The 16,513-nt window shown below is 41.8% G+C and overlaps 1 protein-coding gene across 1 annotated transcript in view; it reads right to left on the bottom strand.

Moving 5' to 3' along the window:
- ano3 (anoctamin 3) overlaps positions 1-16,513 on the bottom strand; it is a 126,035-nt gene that overhangs the window by 2,161 nt on the left and 107,361 nt on the right. The window contains exon 25 of the mRNA XM_055922023.1: positions 20-215. Coding sequence (XP_055777998.1) covers positions 20-215 — 196 coding nt within the window. The remainder of the gene's footprint in view (positions 1-19; positions 216-16,513) is intronic.

Raw genomic sequence — 16,513 nt, 5'->3', positions numbered from 1 at the left:
CATGGACGTGCTGACGTACCTCGAAGACGATGATAAAGGCTAGTCTTGCAGCCAGGACGTGCCAGAACTGCAGAGTGAAGTCGTATGGTACTGGGCTCCAGGGAGAGGCTCTGTAGTCTCTGTACCTACAGTATCTATTCTGCTCCTCACTCACGTTCCAGTGCGCGCCCATGTCAAACACCGACAGACTGCTGTTCATGTAGCCTTGCAGACACCTGCCAGGGAGAGAGACGGGGCTCAGAAACCAAGACAAACTGGAAGACATGAACCAAGGAACCAAATCTTGTGTGTGTTAAATAGCTGTCACAAGAGACTAATGTTGCTGTAGAATGGTCTGCCCTTTTATGCAGGGTTGGGTAGGTCACTTTCTAAACGCAATCCATAACAGTTACTAGTTACTTGTCCAAAATTGTAATAATCTACGTAACTTTTTGGATTACCTAAACTCAGTAATGTAATTCCATTTTAGATTTATTTCACCTTAAGAGGCATTAGAAGAAGACACAAATGAATATCACCAATTGAACAACATCTAGTGCATGATAAATACATTTTAAGAGTTTACATAGCTGGCCATAAATGGATGTTCAATTTTACTTTATGGGTTGGTTATGTAGGCTTCTTCTAACACCTTTGCTTTCTACTACCGATAATAATGTGATTAGGCTAGATCTTTACGTTAAAAAACAAGTCTGTCAGATTTACAGTCATTCCAATTAACTGAACACCCCCTTGATCTTCAATAATAATATGGTGGGAATTACAAACTCTGTTATGGACAGACAATGTATAATCCTTAAACCTGTACATTTCCACTGTCTGTTTCTGTCACGTAAAAAGAAGCAAGTGTTTTTTTCCACTCTTGCGTTTGTGTAACTTAGGAACGCAGCCAAAGACAAAGAGCCGTCTGAGAGTTGCTACAGTTTTCGAACCATCCTGTTCAAAGGGCACAGCTGTGTGGAGATATGAAGAGAACAGAGTCCAGCTTGAGATAGTAACACAACTGGTCTTGTCACTTGTTTGTACACTATGTTCCCACCATGATCTCACACACCTGCTAAACTGCCACGTAGACAAAATAGGTTGTATTTTCCTATAAAAGCTGAGACCCAACTCTTTCGTTCGTTGAGCCTTAACTCTGCACCATTGAGTAATTGTTCATTGCTCCAGATTTGCAAATCTTGTAAAACAATTGTTGTTAGAAGAATCTATAGTCTCTCTTCCTTTCTGGTTAGAATTTCCACGACAATTCTTGGCGACGAGGATGGGATGTCTAACTCCGCTTGCTGATCGTTCCCAGGGGCACTCAAGGTTAAATGCGCCGGGGCCACGTTAGGTGTGGCTCAGGGAGTCCACACTCCACTCAAAGGAGCAGAAGGGACCCGCCATGGACCCAGGAGGGAGCGTCAGTGGACTGATTCGCCATCCCAAACAGACAAAATTCATTAAGAGTGAGACTGTTCTGGGAACAGGTTGTGTACATTAGATCCTTTGTTTAAGAATTTCCATGACAATAGGACTTGGAAATATGGAAATATAGATTAGCCAAATAGCTTTACATGAGCATAACCCAAAATTAAGGATTTATTAGCCTACTCTGTTGTTTATGATTTTGTTGTCATGGAGGACTGATTCATCTCATTGCTTTGAGTTGAAGGGAGGAACTCCCTCAAATTTTTATTCCATAGTCTAGGATCCGCACAATGCAGCCATTGCAAGAGCGCATTTTTCACTGTCTTTCCACTGGTCGATGATTGATAGATAGGAGGCTTAAACTTGTTCAATTCAACCAGTATTGTGTTAAAATACACATATACTTTTGTGAACAGCCACCCACAACAACCACAATCCGTAAGGCGCAAATATCTGAATGAGAGAGCAGCAGACCATTTTATGTCAATGATGTATTAAGTGCCTTGCAAAAATGTTATGTAAAACAAAATCCACAGGAGTTGATTATCTTGATCCCTTTCTACTGCAGCTTTCTGCCCCCCTTATTGTATAACTTTTGACCCCACATTTTTTATTGAAAAATTGCTTCTGGTGCTATCCCTAAGATCAGGAAGGCGGCATGTGTCCTCCACCTTCACAAAGGTGGGGACCCTTCTGACCTAGATAACTACTGCCCAATTTCGAAACTAGTGTATCTTGTTTTGAAAAAATATTAAAATCACAAACTCTAAGCTATGTGTCACGTTCCTGACCTGTTTTCTGTTATTTTTGTATGTGTTTAGTTGGTCAGGGCGTGAGTTGGGGTGGGCATTCTATGTTTTGTGTTTCTATGTTTAGGTGGTTTGTAATTAGCCTTATATGGTTCTCAATCAGAGACAGGTGTTTGACTTTTCCTCTGATTGAGAATCATATAAAGGTAGGCTGTTCACACTGTTTGTTTGTGGGTGGTTGTCTTCTGTGTCTGTGTATGTTGCACCACACGGGACTGTTTCGGTTTGTTCGTTCGTTTGATGTAGTCTGTTCCTGTTCGTGAGTTCTTCGTGTCTTATGTAAGTTCCATGTTCAGGTCTGTATACATCGTTCGTTTTCTTATTTTGTAGTTTGTTGAAGTGTGTTCGGTTTTCGTCTGTACTTTAATAAACTTCGTTATGTCCAAATATCACGCTGCACTTTGGTCCAATCCCTACTCCTCCTCTTCGGACGAAGGACAGCCGTTACACTAAGAGCTTTTTTTTTAAACTTAAAATTATAGGTTATCTGAAATCGGCCTCGACCAGGTGTCTTGCAAATGGTTTGGGAACTATCTGTCAGACAGGACACAAACGTGTGCATTCTGATGGTGTCATGTTGCATCAATATAACTACAGGTGTCCCGCAGGGTTTGATTTGGGACCTGTCCTCCTTACCATTTACATACACCTTTCACAGATCATTATTTACACGGGAATCTGCACTGAACAAAAATATGAACACAACATGTAAAGTGTTGATCCCATATTTCATGAGCTGAAATAAAAGAACCCCGGAATTTTCCATACGCACAAAAATAGTATTTCTTTAAAATATTTTGCAAAAATTTGTTCACCTCCCTGTTAGTGAGCATTTTTCCTTTGCCAAGATAATACATCCACCTGACAGGTGTGGCATATCAATAAGCTGATTAAACATCATGATAATTACACAGGTGCACCTTGTGCTTTGGACAATAAAAGGCCACTCTAAAATGTGCAGTTTCTTCACACAACACAGATGCCTCAACTTTTGATGGAGCGTGCAATTGGCATGCTGACAGCGGGAATGTCCCCCAGAGCTGTTAACAGAGAATTGAATGTTAATTTCTCTACCATAAGCCGCCTCCAATGTAATTTTAGAAAATTTGGCAGTACGTCCAACCGGCTGACAGCCACAGACCACATGTATGGTGTTGTGTGGGCGAGTGGTTTGCTGATGTCCCATGGTGGCGGTGGGGTTATGGTATGGGCAGGCATGAGCTACGGACAACGAACACAATTGCATTTTATCAATGCCAATTTGAATGCACAGAGATACTGTGATGAGATCCTGAGGCCATTCATCCGCTGCCAACACCTCATTTTTCTGTATGATAATGCACCACTCCATGTCGCAAGGATCTGTACACAATTCCTGGAAGCTGAAAATATCCCAGTTCTTCCATGGCATACTCTCACCAGACATGTCACCCATTGAGCATGGTTGGGATGCTCTGAACGACGTGTACGACACCGTTTCCCAGGTCCCGCCAATATCCAGCAACTTCGCACAGCCATTGAAGAGGAGTGGAGTGGGACAACATTCCTCAGGCTACAATCAACTACCTGATCAACTCTATGCAAAGGAGATGTGTCGTGCTGCATGAGGCAAATTGTGGTCACACCCGATACTAACTGGTTTTCTGATCCACTCCCCAACAGATTAGGGTTTTATTATTTTATCGGTATTTTACAAATGTTACATCCTGAGAATAAATCACTTTTCTCCAGGGCAACCCGGTACTTCCCGCAAAAACCACAAGTGTCATTCAAAAGCAAATAAAGCATATAAATAATATAAATAGGCCTATGTCTGGATTTGATTAGAGCTTTGATCGAAAATTCAAGCCTGATGCAACCTGAGCCTGATGAGCCATACATTAAATACATTTTACGAGCCCTACATTAACAACATTTAATGAGCCCAAAGACCAAAAAAGTCCAAATGATTGTGCCGTTATCCAATACATATATGATATAAGCTACTGCACATTACACACGACAGAAACACATAAAAGCCTGTAAGTCTAGCTAGCTATATGCTCTCTTGGGTAAATACATTAAACTAGCTCCAGTAGGCTAATATTTTTGAGTGTGAACTGTATTACTGTACTGTATTGTATTATACTGTGTTATATGGACTGGAATACCTCACATCATTCAAACCATGATGAAGCAGAAGAGAACATGAGATTCTCGTCCAGTAAATGCGGCCTACAAGGTTACAAGTATAGGCTAATGAATTTGATTTAATTTTGAAATACAATAGGGCCTATTTGTATAATTAGTAGGCTGAACCATATATAACTTTCAGAATATTTTCCTAATGTTATTAGCCTACCTCCCCTTTCTCTCTCCATTGTTGCTTCATTCCTTCCTTGCTTTCAACAGTTAAATGAAATAAGATTCGTTTTCCTTATCTTCATCATTCTAATGAAATCCTTGAATAATATGCTTATTTATGCTTATTTATAAAACCCTCTTATCTTAGGCCTCACTCCCCCCTATCTGAGATATCTACTGCAGCCCTCATCCTCCACATACAACACCCGTTCTGCCAGTCACAATCTGTTAAAGATCCTGAAAGCACACACATTCCTGGGTCGCTCGTCCTTTCAGTTCGCTGCAGCTAGCGACTGGAAAGAGCTGTAACAAACACTCAAACTGGACAGTTTTATCTCAATCTCTTCATTCAAAGACTCAATCATGGACACTCTTACTGACAGTTATGGCTGCTTCGCGTGATGTATTGTTGTCTCTACCTTCTTGCCCTTTGTGCTGTTGTCTGTGCCCAATAATGCTTGTACCATGTTTTGTGCTGCTACCATGTTGTTGTCATGTTGTGTTACTACCATGCTGTGTTGTCATGTGTTGCTGCCTTGCTATGTTGTTGTCTTAGGTCTCTCTTTATGAAGTGTTGTGTTGTCTCTCTTGTCGTGATGTATGTTTTGTCCTATATTTTAATTTTAATTTATTTTTATTTATTTGTAATCCCATCCCCCGTCCCCGCAGGAGGCCTTTTGCCTTTGGTAGGCCGTTAATGTAAATAAGAACGTGTCCTCAACTGACTTGACTAGTTAAATAAAGGTTAAATAAAATAAAACATAGGACTATAATTAGATGCATAAGGCTTTCACTTCTCTTCACGAGGATTGAATGGTTATGGGTCTGAATAAATAACTGCTATATAAATATCCACCATCGCGAGTTCGCTCTTCTTTCAAACTACCCGAGATCTATTGGCCGCTCTATTTTGGTATTTGGTATTTTTTGTATTTTATTAGGATCCCCGTTAGCTGCTGCTTCCTGGGGTTCACACAAAACATGAAACATGACATAATATACAGAACATTAATAGACAAGAACGGCTCAAGGACAGAACTACATCAATAAAAACATAATTTAAAAAGGCACACGTAGTTTACATATCAATACATACGCAAACTATCTAGGTCACATGGGGGAGAGGCGTTGTGCCACGAGGTGTTGCTTTACCTGCTTTTTAAAACCAGGTTTGCTGTTAATTTGAGCAAAATGAGATGGAACGGAGTTCCATGCAATAATGGCTCTATATAATACAGTACACTTTCTTTAATTTGTTCTGGGGACTGTGAAAAGACCCCTGGTGGCATGTCTGGTGGGGTAAGTGTGTGTGTCAGAGCTGTGTGTAAGTTGATTAAACAATTAGGGATTTTCAACACATTAATGTTTCTTATAAAAAGAACAAGTGATGTAATCAGTCTCTACTCAACTCTTAGCCAAGAGAGACTGGCATGCATAGTATTTATATCAGCTCTCTGATTACAATGAAGAGCAAGATGTGCCGCTCTGTTCTGGGCCAGCTGCAGCTTAACTAGGTCTTTCCTTGCAGCACTCGACAACATGACTGGACAATAATCAAGATAAGACTAAACTACAGCCTGCAGGACTTGCTTTGTGGGAATGTGGAGTCAAAAATGCAGAGCATCTCTTTTTTACGGACAGACCTCTCCCCATCTTTAAAACCATTGAATCTATATGTTTTGACAAAGACAATTTACAATCTAAGGTAACACCAAGGAATTTCATTTTCTGAACTTGTTCAACAGCCACACCATTCATTACCAGATTCAGTTGAGGTTTAGAACATAGGGAATGATTTGTAAAAATAAAATGCTCTTAGTTTTAGACATGACCAGTTTATTACTAGCCACCCATTCCAAAAACGACTGCAACTCTTTGTTAACAGTTTCAGTGACTTCATTAGCTGTGGTTTCTGATGCGTATTTGGTTGCATCATCAGCATACATGGACACACATGCTTTGTTTAACCTCACTAGGGTAGGGGGCACTATTTTCCCCTCCGGATGAAAAGCGTGCCCAAAGTAAGCAGCCTGTTACTCAGGCCCAGAAGCTAGGATATGCATATAATTGGTAGATTTGGATATAAAACACTCTATAGTTTCCAAAACTGTTACAATAATGTCTGTGAGTATAACAGAACTGATATGGCAGGCGAAAACCTGAGAAAAATCCATCCAGGAAGTGGGATTTTTTTATGTTTGTAGTTTTCCATTGACTGCCTATTCAGTATCCAATTTAAAAAATATATATATATTTCACCTTTATTTAACCAGGTAGGCTAGTTGAGAACAAGTTCTCATTTGCAACTGCGACTTGGCCAAGATAAAGCATAGCAGTGTGAACAGACAACACAGAGTTACACATGGAGTAAACAATAAACAAGTCAATAACATAGTAGAAAAAAAAGAAAAAAAGAGAATCTATATACAATGTGTGCAAAAGGCATGAGGAGGTAGGCAATAAATAGGCCATAGGAGCGAATAATTACAATTTAGCAGATTAACACTGGAGTGATAAATCATCAGATGATCATGTGGAAGTAGAGATGTGCAAAAGAGCAGAAAAGTAAATAAATAAAAACAGTATGGGGATGAGGTAGGTAAGTTGGGTGGGCTATATACCGATGGACTATGTACAGCTGCAGCGATCGGTTAGCTGTTCAGATAGCAGATGTTTAAAGTTGTTGAGGGAGATAAAAGTCTCCAACTTCAGAGATTTTTGCAATTCGTTCCAGTCGCAGGCAGCAGAGAACTGGAAGGAAAGGCGGCCAAATGAGTTTTGGCTATAGGGATGATCAGTGAGATACACCTGCTGGAGCGCGTGCTACGGGTGGGTGTTGCCATCGTGACCAGTGAACTGAGATAAGGCGGCGCTTTACCTAGCATAGCCTTGTAGATGACCTGGAGCCAGTGGGTCTGACGACGAACATGTAGCAAGGGCCAGCCGACTAGAGCATACAGGTCGCAGTGGTGGGTGGTATAAGGTGCTTTAGTAACAAAACGGATGGCACTGTGATAAACTGCATCCAGTTTGCTGAGTAGAGTATTGGAAGCTATTTTGTAGATGACATCGCCGAAGTCGAGGATCGGTAGGATAGTCAGTTTTACTAGGGTAAGTTTGGCGGCGTGAGTGAAGGAGGCTTTGTTGCGAAATAGAAATGACTTAGGACTCAGATTGCACTTCCTATGGCTTCCACTAGATGTCAACAGTCTTTAGAAATTGTTTCAGGCTTGTATTCTGAAAAATGAGGGAGTAAAACCACTCTGAATGAGTGGACCCTGGGAAGTCCCAGAGCTGGTCGCGTGCCTTTCTTGATTTTCTTTTATGTTGATGAAGCTATTGTCTGGTTAGTTGAAATATTATTGATTATTATGACTAAAAACAACCTGAGGATTGATTATAAACATCGTTTGACATGTTTCTATGAACTTTACTGATACTTTTGGGATTTTTCGTCTGCCTGTTGTGACTGCCTTTGAGCCAATGGATTACTGAACAAAACGCGCCAACAAAACTGAGGTTTTTGGATATAAAGAGGGACTTTATCGAACAAAACAAACATTTATTGTGTAACTGGGATTCTTGTGAGTGCAACCATATGAAGATCATCAATGGTAAGTGATTCATTTTATTGCTATTTCTGACTTTTGTTACTCCTCTACTTGGCTGGTAACTGTTTGTAATGTTTTGTGTGCTGGGCGCAGTCCTCAGATAATCGCATGGTGTGCTTTCGCCGTAAAGCCTTTTTGAAATCTGACACAACGGTTGGATTAACAAGAAGTTCATCTTTAAGTCGATGTATAACACTTGTATATCTTATGAATTTTTATTAGGAGTATTTCTGTTTTTGAATTTGGCGCTCTGCAATTTCCCCCGGATGTTGGCCAGGTGGGACGGTAGCATCCCACATACCCTCGTCAGGTTGATGCCAGTGGCAGGCCATTGGTAAAAATAGAAAAGAATAAAGGACCTAGAGAGCTGCCCTGTGGTACACCACACTTTACATGTTTGACCTTAGAGAAGCTTCCATTAAAGAAAACCCTCTTTCTACTAGATAGATAGCTCTGAATCCACGATATGGCAGAGGTTGAAAAGCCACAACACAAGTTCTCAACAACATGTATGGTTAATAATATCAAAGGCTGCATTGAAATCTAAAAGTACAGCTCCCACAATCTTCTTATTATCAATTTCTTTCAACCAATCAGCCATGTATGTCAGTGCAGTACATGTTGAGTGCCCTTCTCTATAAGCATGCTGATAGTCTGCTGTTAATTTGTTTACAGAGAAATAGCATTGTATTTGATCAAACACAATTATTTCCAACAGTTTTCTAAGAGCTGGCAGCAAGCTTATTAGTCTGGTGGTTGAACCAGTAAAGGCCGCTTTACCACTATTGGGTAGCGGAATTACTTTGGCTTCCCTCCAGGCCTGAGGACAAAGACTTTCCTCTCGGCTCAGATTAAATATATGACTGATAGGAGTGGCTATAGAGGCAGCTACCATCCTCAGTAGCTTTCCATCTAAGTTTTCAATGGCAGGAGGCTTGTCATTATTGATTGATAACAGTAATTTTCCCACCTCTCTCACACTAACTTTACAAAATTCAAACTTGCAATGCTTTTCTTTCATTATTTGTTTTTTTATGCATGAGTATGATGGCTCACTGTTAGTTGTTGGCATTTCCTGCATAAGTTTGCCCACTTTGCCAATGAAGCAATCATTAAAATAATTGTCAACGTCAAATGTTTTTGTGATGAATAAGCCATCTGATTTAACAAAAGATGGAGTTGAATTTGTCTTCTGCCCATTTCATATAAAGTACTCCACATTTTCACACATCATTCTTCATATCATTGATCTTGGCTTCATAATACAGCTTATTCTTCTTTTTGTTGAGTTTAGTCACATCATTTCTCAATTTGCAGCCAGTCAGATGTGCAGCCAGACTTATTAGCCACTCCTTCTGCCCCATCTCTTTCATCCATACAGTTTTTCAATTCCTCATCGATCCATGGAGCCTTAACAGTTCTAACAGTCAGTTTCTTAACAGGTGCATGTTTATCAATAATAACAATAATAATTTATCAATAATAATAATAATTGGAAGAAGCAATTTCATAGATTCAAGTGCAGCGTCTGGATGCTCCTCATTAATCACATCAGACCAATAAATATTTTTAACATCAGCCACATAAGAGTCACTGTCACGTTCCTGACCTTTTTTCTGTTGTTTGGTATGTGTTTAATTGGTCAGGGCGTGAGTTTGGGTGGGTAGTCTATGTTATGTGTTTTCTATGTTGGGTTAATGGGTTGCCTGGTATGGCTCTCAATTAGAGGCAGGTGTTTGGCGTTTCCTCTGATTGAGAGTCATATTAAGGTAGGTGTTTTCACACTGTTTGTTTGTGGGTGGATGTTTCCTGTGTCAGTGTTTGTTGCACCATACGGGACTGTATCGTGAGTTCGTTTTGTTTGTAGTCAGTACTTGTTCGTTCATTCTTTGTTACGTGTAAGTTCGTAGTCCTTGACGTTATACCGCACACTGACTCGGTACCCCCTGTAGGTCACTTCCTGTTGAATCTGCAGACGTGTTGCTGTGCGTTTTGCTGCCAACTTTACTTTACTTTGCTAGCTGACAACTTTACGTTTTTTGTTTTGTTTCTGTTTTTAATTACCGTTTATATTTTTAGTTTTTCAATCGCAACTTTTTTCCCTCATTCAACTTCATTCGGGTCTGAGACGCCGAAGGCTCCCACCATTAACTCTGACAAATTGAAAACCCTAGTCATTGGCGACTCCATTACCCGCAGTATTAGACTTAAAACGAATCACCCAGCGATCATACACTGTTTACCAGGGGGCAGGGCTACCGACGTTAAGGCTAATCTTAAGATGGTGCTGGCTAAAGCTAAATCTGGCGAGTGTAGAGAGTATAGAGATATTGTTATCCACGTCGGCACCAACGATGTTAGGATGAAACAGTCAGAGGTCACCAAGTGCAACATAGCTTCAGCGTGTAAATCAGCTAGAAAGATGTGTCGGCATCGAGTAATTGTCTCCGGCCCCCTCCCAGTTAGGGGGAGTGACGAGCTCTACAGCAGAGTCTCAGCACTCAATCGCTGGTTGAAAACTGTTTTCTGCCCCTCCCAAAAGATAGAATTTGTAGATAATTGGCCCTCTTTCTGGGACTCACCCACAAACAGGACCAAGCCTGACCTGCTGAGGAGTGACGGACTCCATCCTACCTGGAGGGGTGCTCTCATCTTATCTACCAACATAGATAGGGCTCTAACTCCTTTAGCCCTACAATGAAATAGGGTGCAGGCCAGGCAGCAGGCTGTTAGCCAACCTGCCAGCTTAGTGGAGTCTGCCAATAGCACAGTCAGTGTAGTCAGCTCAGCCATACCCATTGAGACTGTGTCTGTGCCTCGACCTAGGTTGGGCAAAACTAAACATGGCGGTGTTCGCCTTAGCAATCTTATTAGGATAAAGACCTCCTCCATTCCTGCCATTATTGAAAGAGATCGTGATACCTCACATCTCAAAATAGGGTTACTTAATGTTAGATCCCTCACTTCAAAGGCAGTCATAGTCAATGAACTAATCACTGATCATAATCTTGATGTGATTGGCCTGACTGAAACATGGCTTAAGCCTGATGAATTTACTGTGTTAAATGAGGCCTCACCTCCTGGTTACACTAGTGACCATATCCCCCGTGCATCCCGCAAAGGCGGAGGTGTTGCTAACATTTACGATAGCAAATTTCAATTTACAAAAAAAAAAATGGCGTTTTCGTCTTTTGAGCTTCTAGTCATGAAATCTATGCAGCCTACTCAATCACTTTTTATAGCTACTGTTTACAGGCCTCCTGGGCCATATACAGCGTTCCTCTCTGAGTTTCCTGAATTCCTATCAGACCTTGTAGTCATAGCAGATCATATTCTAATTTTTGGTGATTTTAATATTCACATGGAGAAGTCCACAGACCCACTCCAAAAGTCTTTCGGAGCCATCATCGACTCAGTGGGTTTTGTCCAACATGTCTCTGGACCTACTCACTGCCACCGTCATACTCTGGACCTAGTTTTGTCCCATGGAATAAATGTTGTAGATCTTAATGTTTTTCCACATAATCCTGGACTATCGGACCACCATTTTATTACGTTTGCAATCGCAACAAATAATCTGCTCAGACCCCAACCAAGGAGCATCAAAAGTCGTGCTATAAATTCTCAGACAACACAAAAATTCATTGATGCCCTTCCAGACTCCTTCTGCCTACCCAAGGACGTCAGAGGACAAAAATCAGTTAACCACTTAACTGAGGAACTCAATTTAACCTTGCGCAATACCCTAGATGCAGTTGCACCCCTAAAAACGAAAAACATTTGTCTTAAGAAACTAGCTCCCTGGTATACAGAAAATACCCGAGCTTTGAAGCAAGCTTCCAGGAAATTGGAACGGAAATGGCGCCACACCAAACTGGAAGTCTTCCGACTAGCTTGGAAAGACAGTACCGCGCAGTACCGAAGAGCCCTCACTGCTGCTCGATCATCCTACTTTTCCAACTTAATCGAGGAAAATAAGAACAATCCAAAATTTCTTTTTGATACTGTTGCAAAGCTAACTAAAAAGCAGCATTCCCCAAGAGAGGATGGCTTTCACTTCAGCAGTAATAAATTCATGAACTTCTTTGAGGAAAAGATCATGACCATTAGAAAGCAAATTACGGACTCCTCTTTGAATCTGCGTATTCCTCCAGGGCTTAGCTGTCCTGGATCTGCACAGCTCTGCGAGGACCTGGGATCGGGAGAGACACTTAAGTGTTTTAGTACTATATCTCTTGACACAATGATGAAAATAATCATGGCCTCTAAACCTTCAAGCTGCATACTGGATCCTATTCCTACTAAACTGCTGAAGGAGCTGCTTCCTGTGCTTGGCCCTCCTATGTTGAACATAATAAACAGCTCTCTATCCACCGGATGTGTACCAAACTCACTAAAAGTGGCAGTGATAAAGCCTCTCTTGAAAAAGCCAAACCTTGACCCGGAAAATATAAAACTATCGGCCTATATCGAATCTTCCATTCCTCTCAAAAATTTTAGAAAAAGCTGTTGCGCAGCAACTCACTGCCTTTCTGAAGACAAACAATGTATACGAAATGCTTCAGTCTGGTTTTAGACCCCATCATAGCACTGAGACTGCACTTGTGAAGGTGGTAAATGACCTTTTAATGGCGTCAGACCGAGGCTCTGCATCTGTCCTCGTGCTACTAGACCTTAGTGCTGCCTTTGACACCATCGATCACCACATTCTTTTGGAGAGACTGGAAACCCAAATTGGTCTACACGGACAAGTTCTGGCCTGGTTTAGATCTTGCCTGTCTGAAAGATATCAGTTTGTCTCTGTGAATGGTCTGTCCTCTGACAAATCAACTGTACATTTCGGTGTTCCTCAAGGTTCCGTTTTAGGACCACTATTGTTTTCACTATATATTTTACCTCTTGGGGATGTTATTCGAAAACATAATGTTAACTTTCACTGCTATGCGGATGACACACAGCTGTACATTTCAATGAAACATGGTGAAGCCCCAAAATTGCCCTCGCTAGAAGCCTGTGTTTCAGACATAAGGAAGTGGATGGCTGAAAACTTTCTACTTTTAAACTCGGACAAAACAGAGATGCTTGTTCTAGGTCCCAAGAAACAAAGAGATCTTCTGTTAAATCTGACAATTCATCTTGATGGTTGTAAAGTCGTCTCAAATAAAACTGTGAAGGACCTCGGCGTTACTCTTGACCCTGATCTCTCTTTTGACGAACATATCAAGACTGTTTCAAGGACAGCTTTTTTCCATCTACGTAACATTGCAAAAATCAGAAATTTTCTGTCCAAAAATGATGCAGAAAAATTAATCCATGCATTTGTTACTTCTAGGTTAGACTACTGCAATGCTCTACTTTCCGGCTACCCGGATAAAGCACTAAATAAACTTCAGTTAGTGCTAAATACGGCTGCTAGAATCCTGACTAGAACCAAGAAATTTGATCATATTACTCCAGTGCTAGCTTCCCTACACTGGCTTCCTGTTAAGGCAAGGGCTGATTTCAAGGTTTTACTGTTAACCTATAAAGCGTTACATGGGCTTGCTCCTACCTATCTTTCCGAGTTGGTCCTGCCGTACATACCAATACGTACGCTACGGTCACAAGACGCAGGCCTCCTAATTGTCCCTAAAATTTCTAAGCAAACAGCGGGAGGCAGGGCTTTCTCCTATAGATCTCCATTTTTATGGAACAGTCTGCCTACCCATGTGAGAGACGCAGACTCGGTCTCAACCTTTAAGTCTTTACTGAAGACTTATCTCTTCAGTAGGTCATATGATTGAGTGTAGTCTGGCCCAGGAGTGTGAAGGTGAACGGAAAGGCTCTGGAGCAACGAACCGCCCTTGCTGTCTCTCCAGGGCCGGTTCCCCTCTCTCCACTGGGATTCTCTGCCTCTAACCCTGTTACTGGGGCTGAGTCACTGGCTTGCTGGTGCTCTTTCATGCCGTCCCTAGGAGGGGTGCGTCACTTGAGTGGGTTGAGTTACTGACGTGAACTTCCTGTCTGGGTTGGCGCCCCCCCTTGGTTGTGCTGTGGTGGAGACCTTTGTGGGCTATACTCGGCCTTGTCTCAGGATTGTAAGTTGGTGGTTGAGGATATAGTGGTGTGGGGGCTGTGCTTTGGCAGAGTGGGTGGGGTTATATCCTTCCTGTTTGGCCCTGTCCGGGGGTTTCTTCGGATGGGGCCACAGTGTCTCCTGACCGCTCCTGTCTCAGCCTCCAGTATTTATGCTGCAGTAGTTTATGTGTCGGGGGGCTAGGGTCAGTTGGTTATACCTGGAGTACTTCTCCTGTCTTATCCAGTGTCCTGTGTGAATTTAAGTATGCTCTCTCTAATTCTCTCGTTCTCTCTTTCTCTCTGAGAACCTGAGCCCTAGGACCATACGTCAGGACTACCGGGCATGCTGACACCTTGCTGTCCCTAGTCCGCCCGGCCTTGCTGCTATTCCAGTTTCAACTGTTCTGCCTGCGGTTACGAAACCCCTACCTGTCCCAGACCTGCTGTTTTCAACTCTTAATGATCGGCTATGAAAAGCCAACTGAGATTTATTCCTGATTATTATTTGGCCATGCTTGTCATTTATGAACATTTTGAAAATCTTGGCTCTCTCTAATTTTCTCCTTCTCTCTTTCTCTCGGAGGACCTGAGCCCTAGGACCATACGTCGGGACTACCGGCCGTGGTGACTCCTTGCTGCCCCCAGTCCGCCTGGCCTTGCTGCTATTCCAGTTTCAACTCTTCTGCCTGCGGTTATGGAACCCCTACCTGTCCCAGACCTGCTGTTTTTCAACTCTTAATGATCAGCTATGAAAAGCCAACTGAAAATTATTCATGATTATTATTTGACCATGCTTGTCACTTATGAACATTTTTGAACATCTTGGCATAGTTCTGTTATAATCTCCACCCGGCACAGCCAGAAGAGGACTGGCCACCCCTCATAGCCTGGTTCCTCTCTAGGTTTCTTCCTAGGTTTTGGCCTTTCTAGGGAGTTTTTCCTAGCCACCGTGCTTCTACACCTGCATTACTAGCTGTTTGGGGTTTTAGGCTGGGTTTCTGTACAGCACTTCGAGATATTATCTGATGTACGAAGGGCTATATAAAATAAAATTGATTGATAGTCCGGGTCTGTTGCCTTCGTTTCTTGTTTTGTAGTTTGTTCTAGTGTTTTGTCAGTGTTTCGTCTGTTTAATAAATTCAGTATGTCTTCATCACCCGCTGCGTCTTGGTCCGTTCAATCACCACAAGACGAACGTTACAGTCACAGCAAAATCTATTGTGTGATAGTGTTATACACTATTTTAGGCCCAACTTTTGGAACTTTGGCTTTCCTGGATATAACCACTATATTGTGATCACTACATTCAATGGGTACGAATACAGCTTTAGAACAAAGCTCTACAGTATTAGTAAACATGTGACCAATACATGTGGATTATCTTGTTCCTGTAGTGTTTGTAAAAACCCTGGTAGGTTGATTAGTAACCTGAACCAGATTACAGGCACTGGTCACAGTGAGAATCTTCCTCTTGATGAAAACCAGTCAATATTCAGCTCCCCAAGAAAGTAGACCTCTCTGTTTACATCACATACACTATCAAGCATTTCACACATTATTTAGATGCTGACTGTTAGCACTTGGTGGCCTATAGAAACACCACAAAAGAAAATGCTATAGATGTGCCAAGTGAACCTGCAACCACAACACTTCAATAACACTTGACATAAGATCTTCTCTAAGCATTACAGGGATATGGCTCTGAATATATACAGCAACACCTCCCCCATTAGCATGTATGTCTCTTCTATAGATGTTATATCCTTGTATTGCTACTGCTGTATCATCAAATTAATTATCTAAGTGGTTCTCAGAAATGGCTAATATATGAATGTTATTTGATGTCAGCAAGTTATTGATTTCATGAACCTTATTTCTAAGGCTACATATATTAATATGGAATATTTTCAGCCCTTTCCTGGTTAGCTTATCAGAGATAGACATAATATGGAAAAGAGCAAAACAGCAAGATAAAAAATATATATACATTCAGCAGTCCATTAATCAATTGGTGTGTGTGTGTGTGTGTGTGTGCTGGAGGGTTGAAGCTATGAACCCATAGGCGTGGCTCCCTCATCTATTCCAGGCTTCTGGGAGGGAGAGTGGGCAATAAGCCTGTCATAGCGTATGTAAGCAATGTCCCCGCGCCCTCTGGCAGCTTTCATGGCTCAGTTCTTTCATGGCTTCAGTTCCGGACCAAGCAGCGTAGCAACGGGCAGCAACGGCAGCAGCAGCAGCAGCGGGACCAGGAGAAATGGACTTGGGAGGACGTATTGGACG

The sequence above is a fragment of the Salvelinus fontinalis genome, chromosome 5, assembly GCF_029448725.1.
Source record: "Salvelinus fontinalis isolate EN_2023a chromosome 5, ASM2944872v1, whole genome shotgun sequence".
NCBI lineage: Eukaryota > Metazoa > Chordata > Actinopteri > Salmoniformes > Salmonidae > Salvelinus > Salvelinus fontinalis.
Note: the sequence above shows the minus strand (reverse complement) of the source record. Positions and strands in the feature narration are given on the sequence as shown.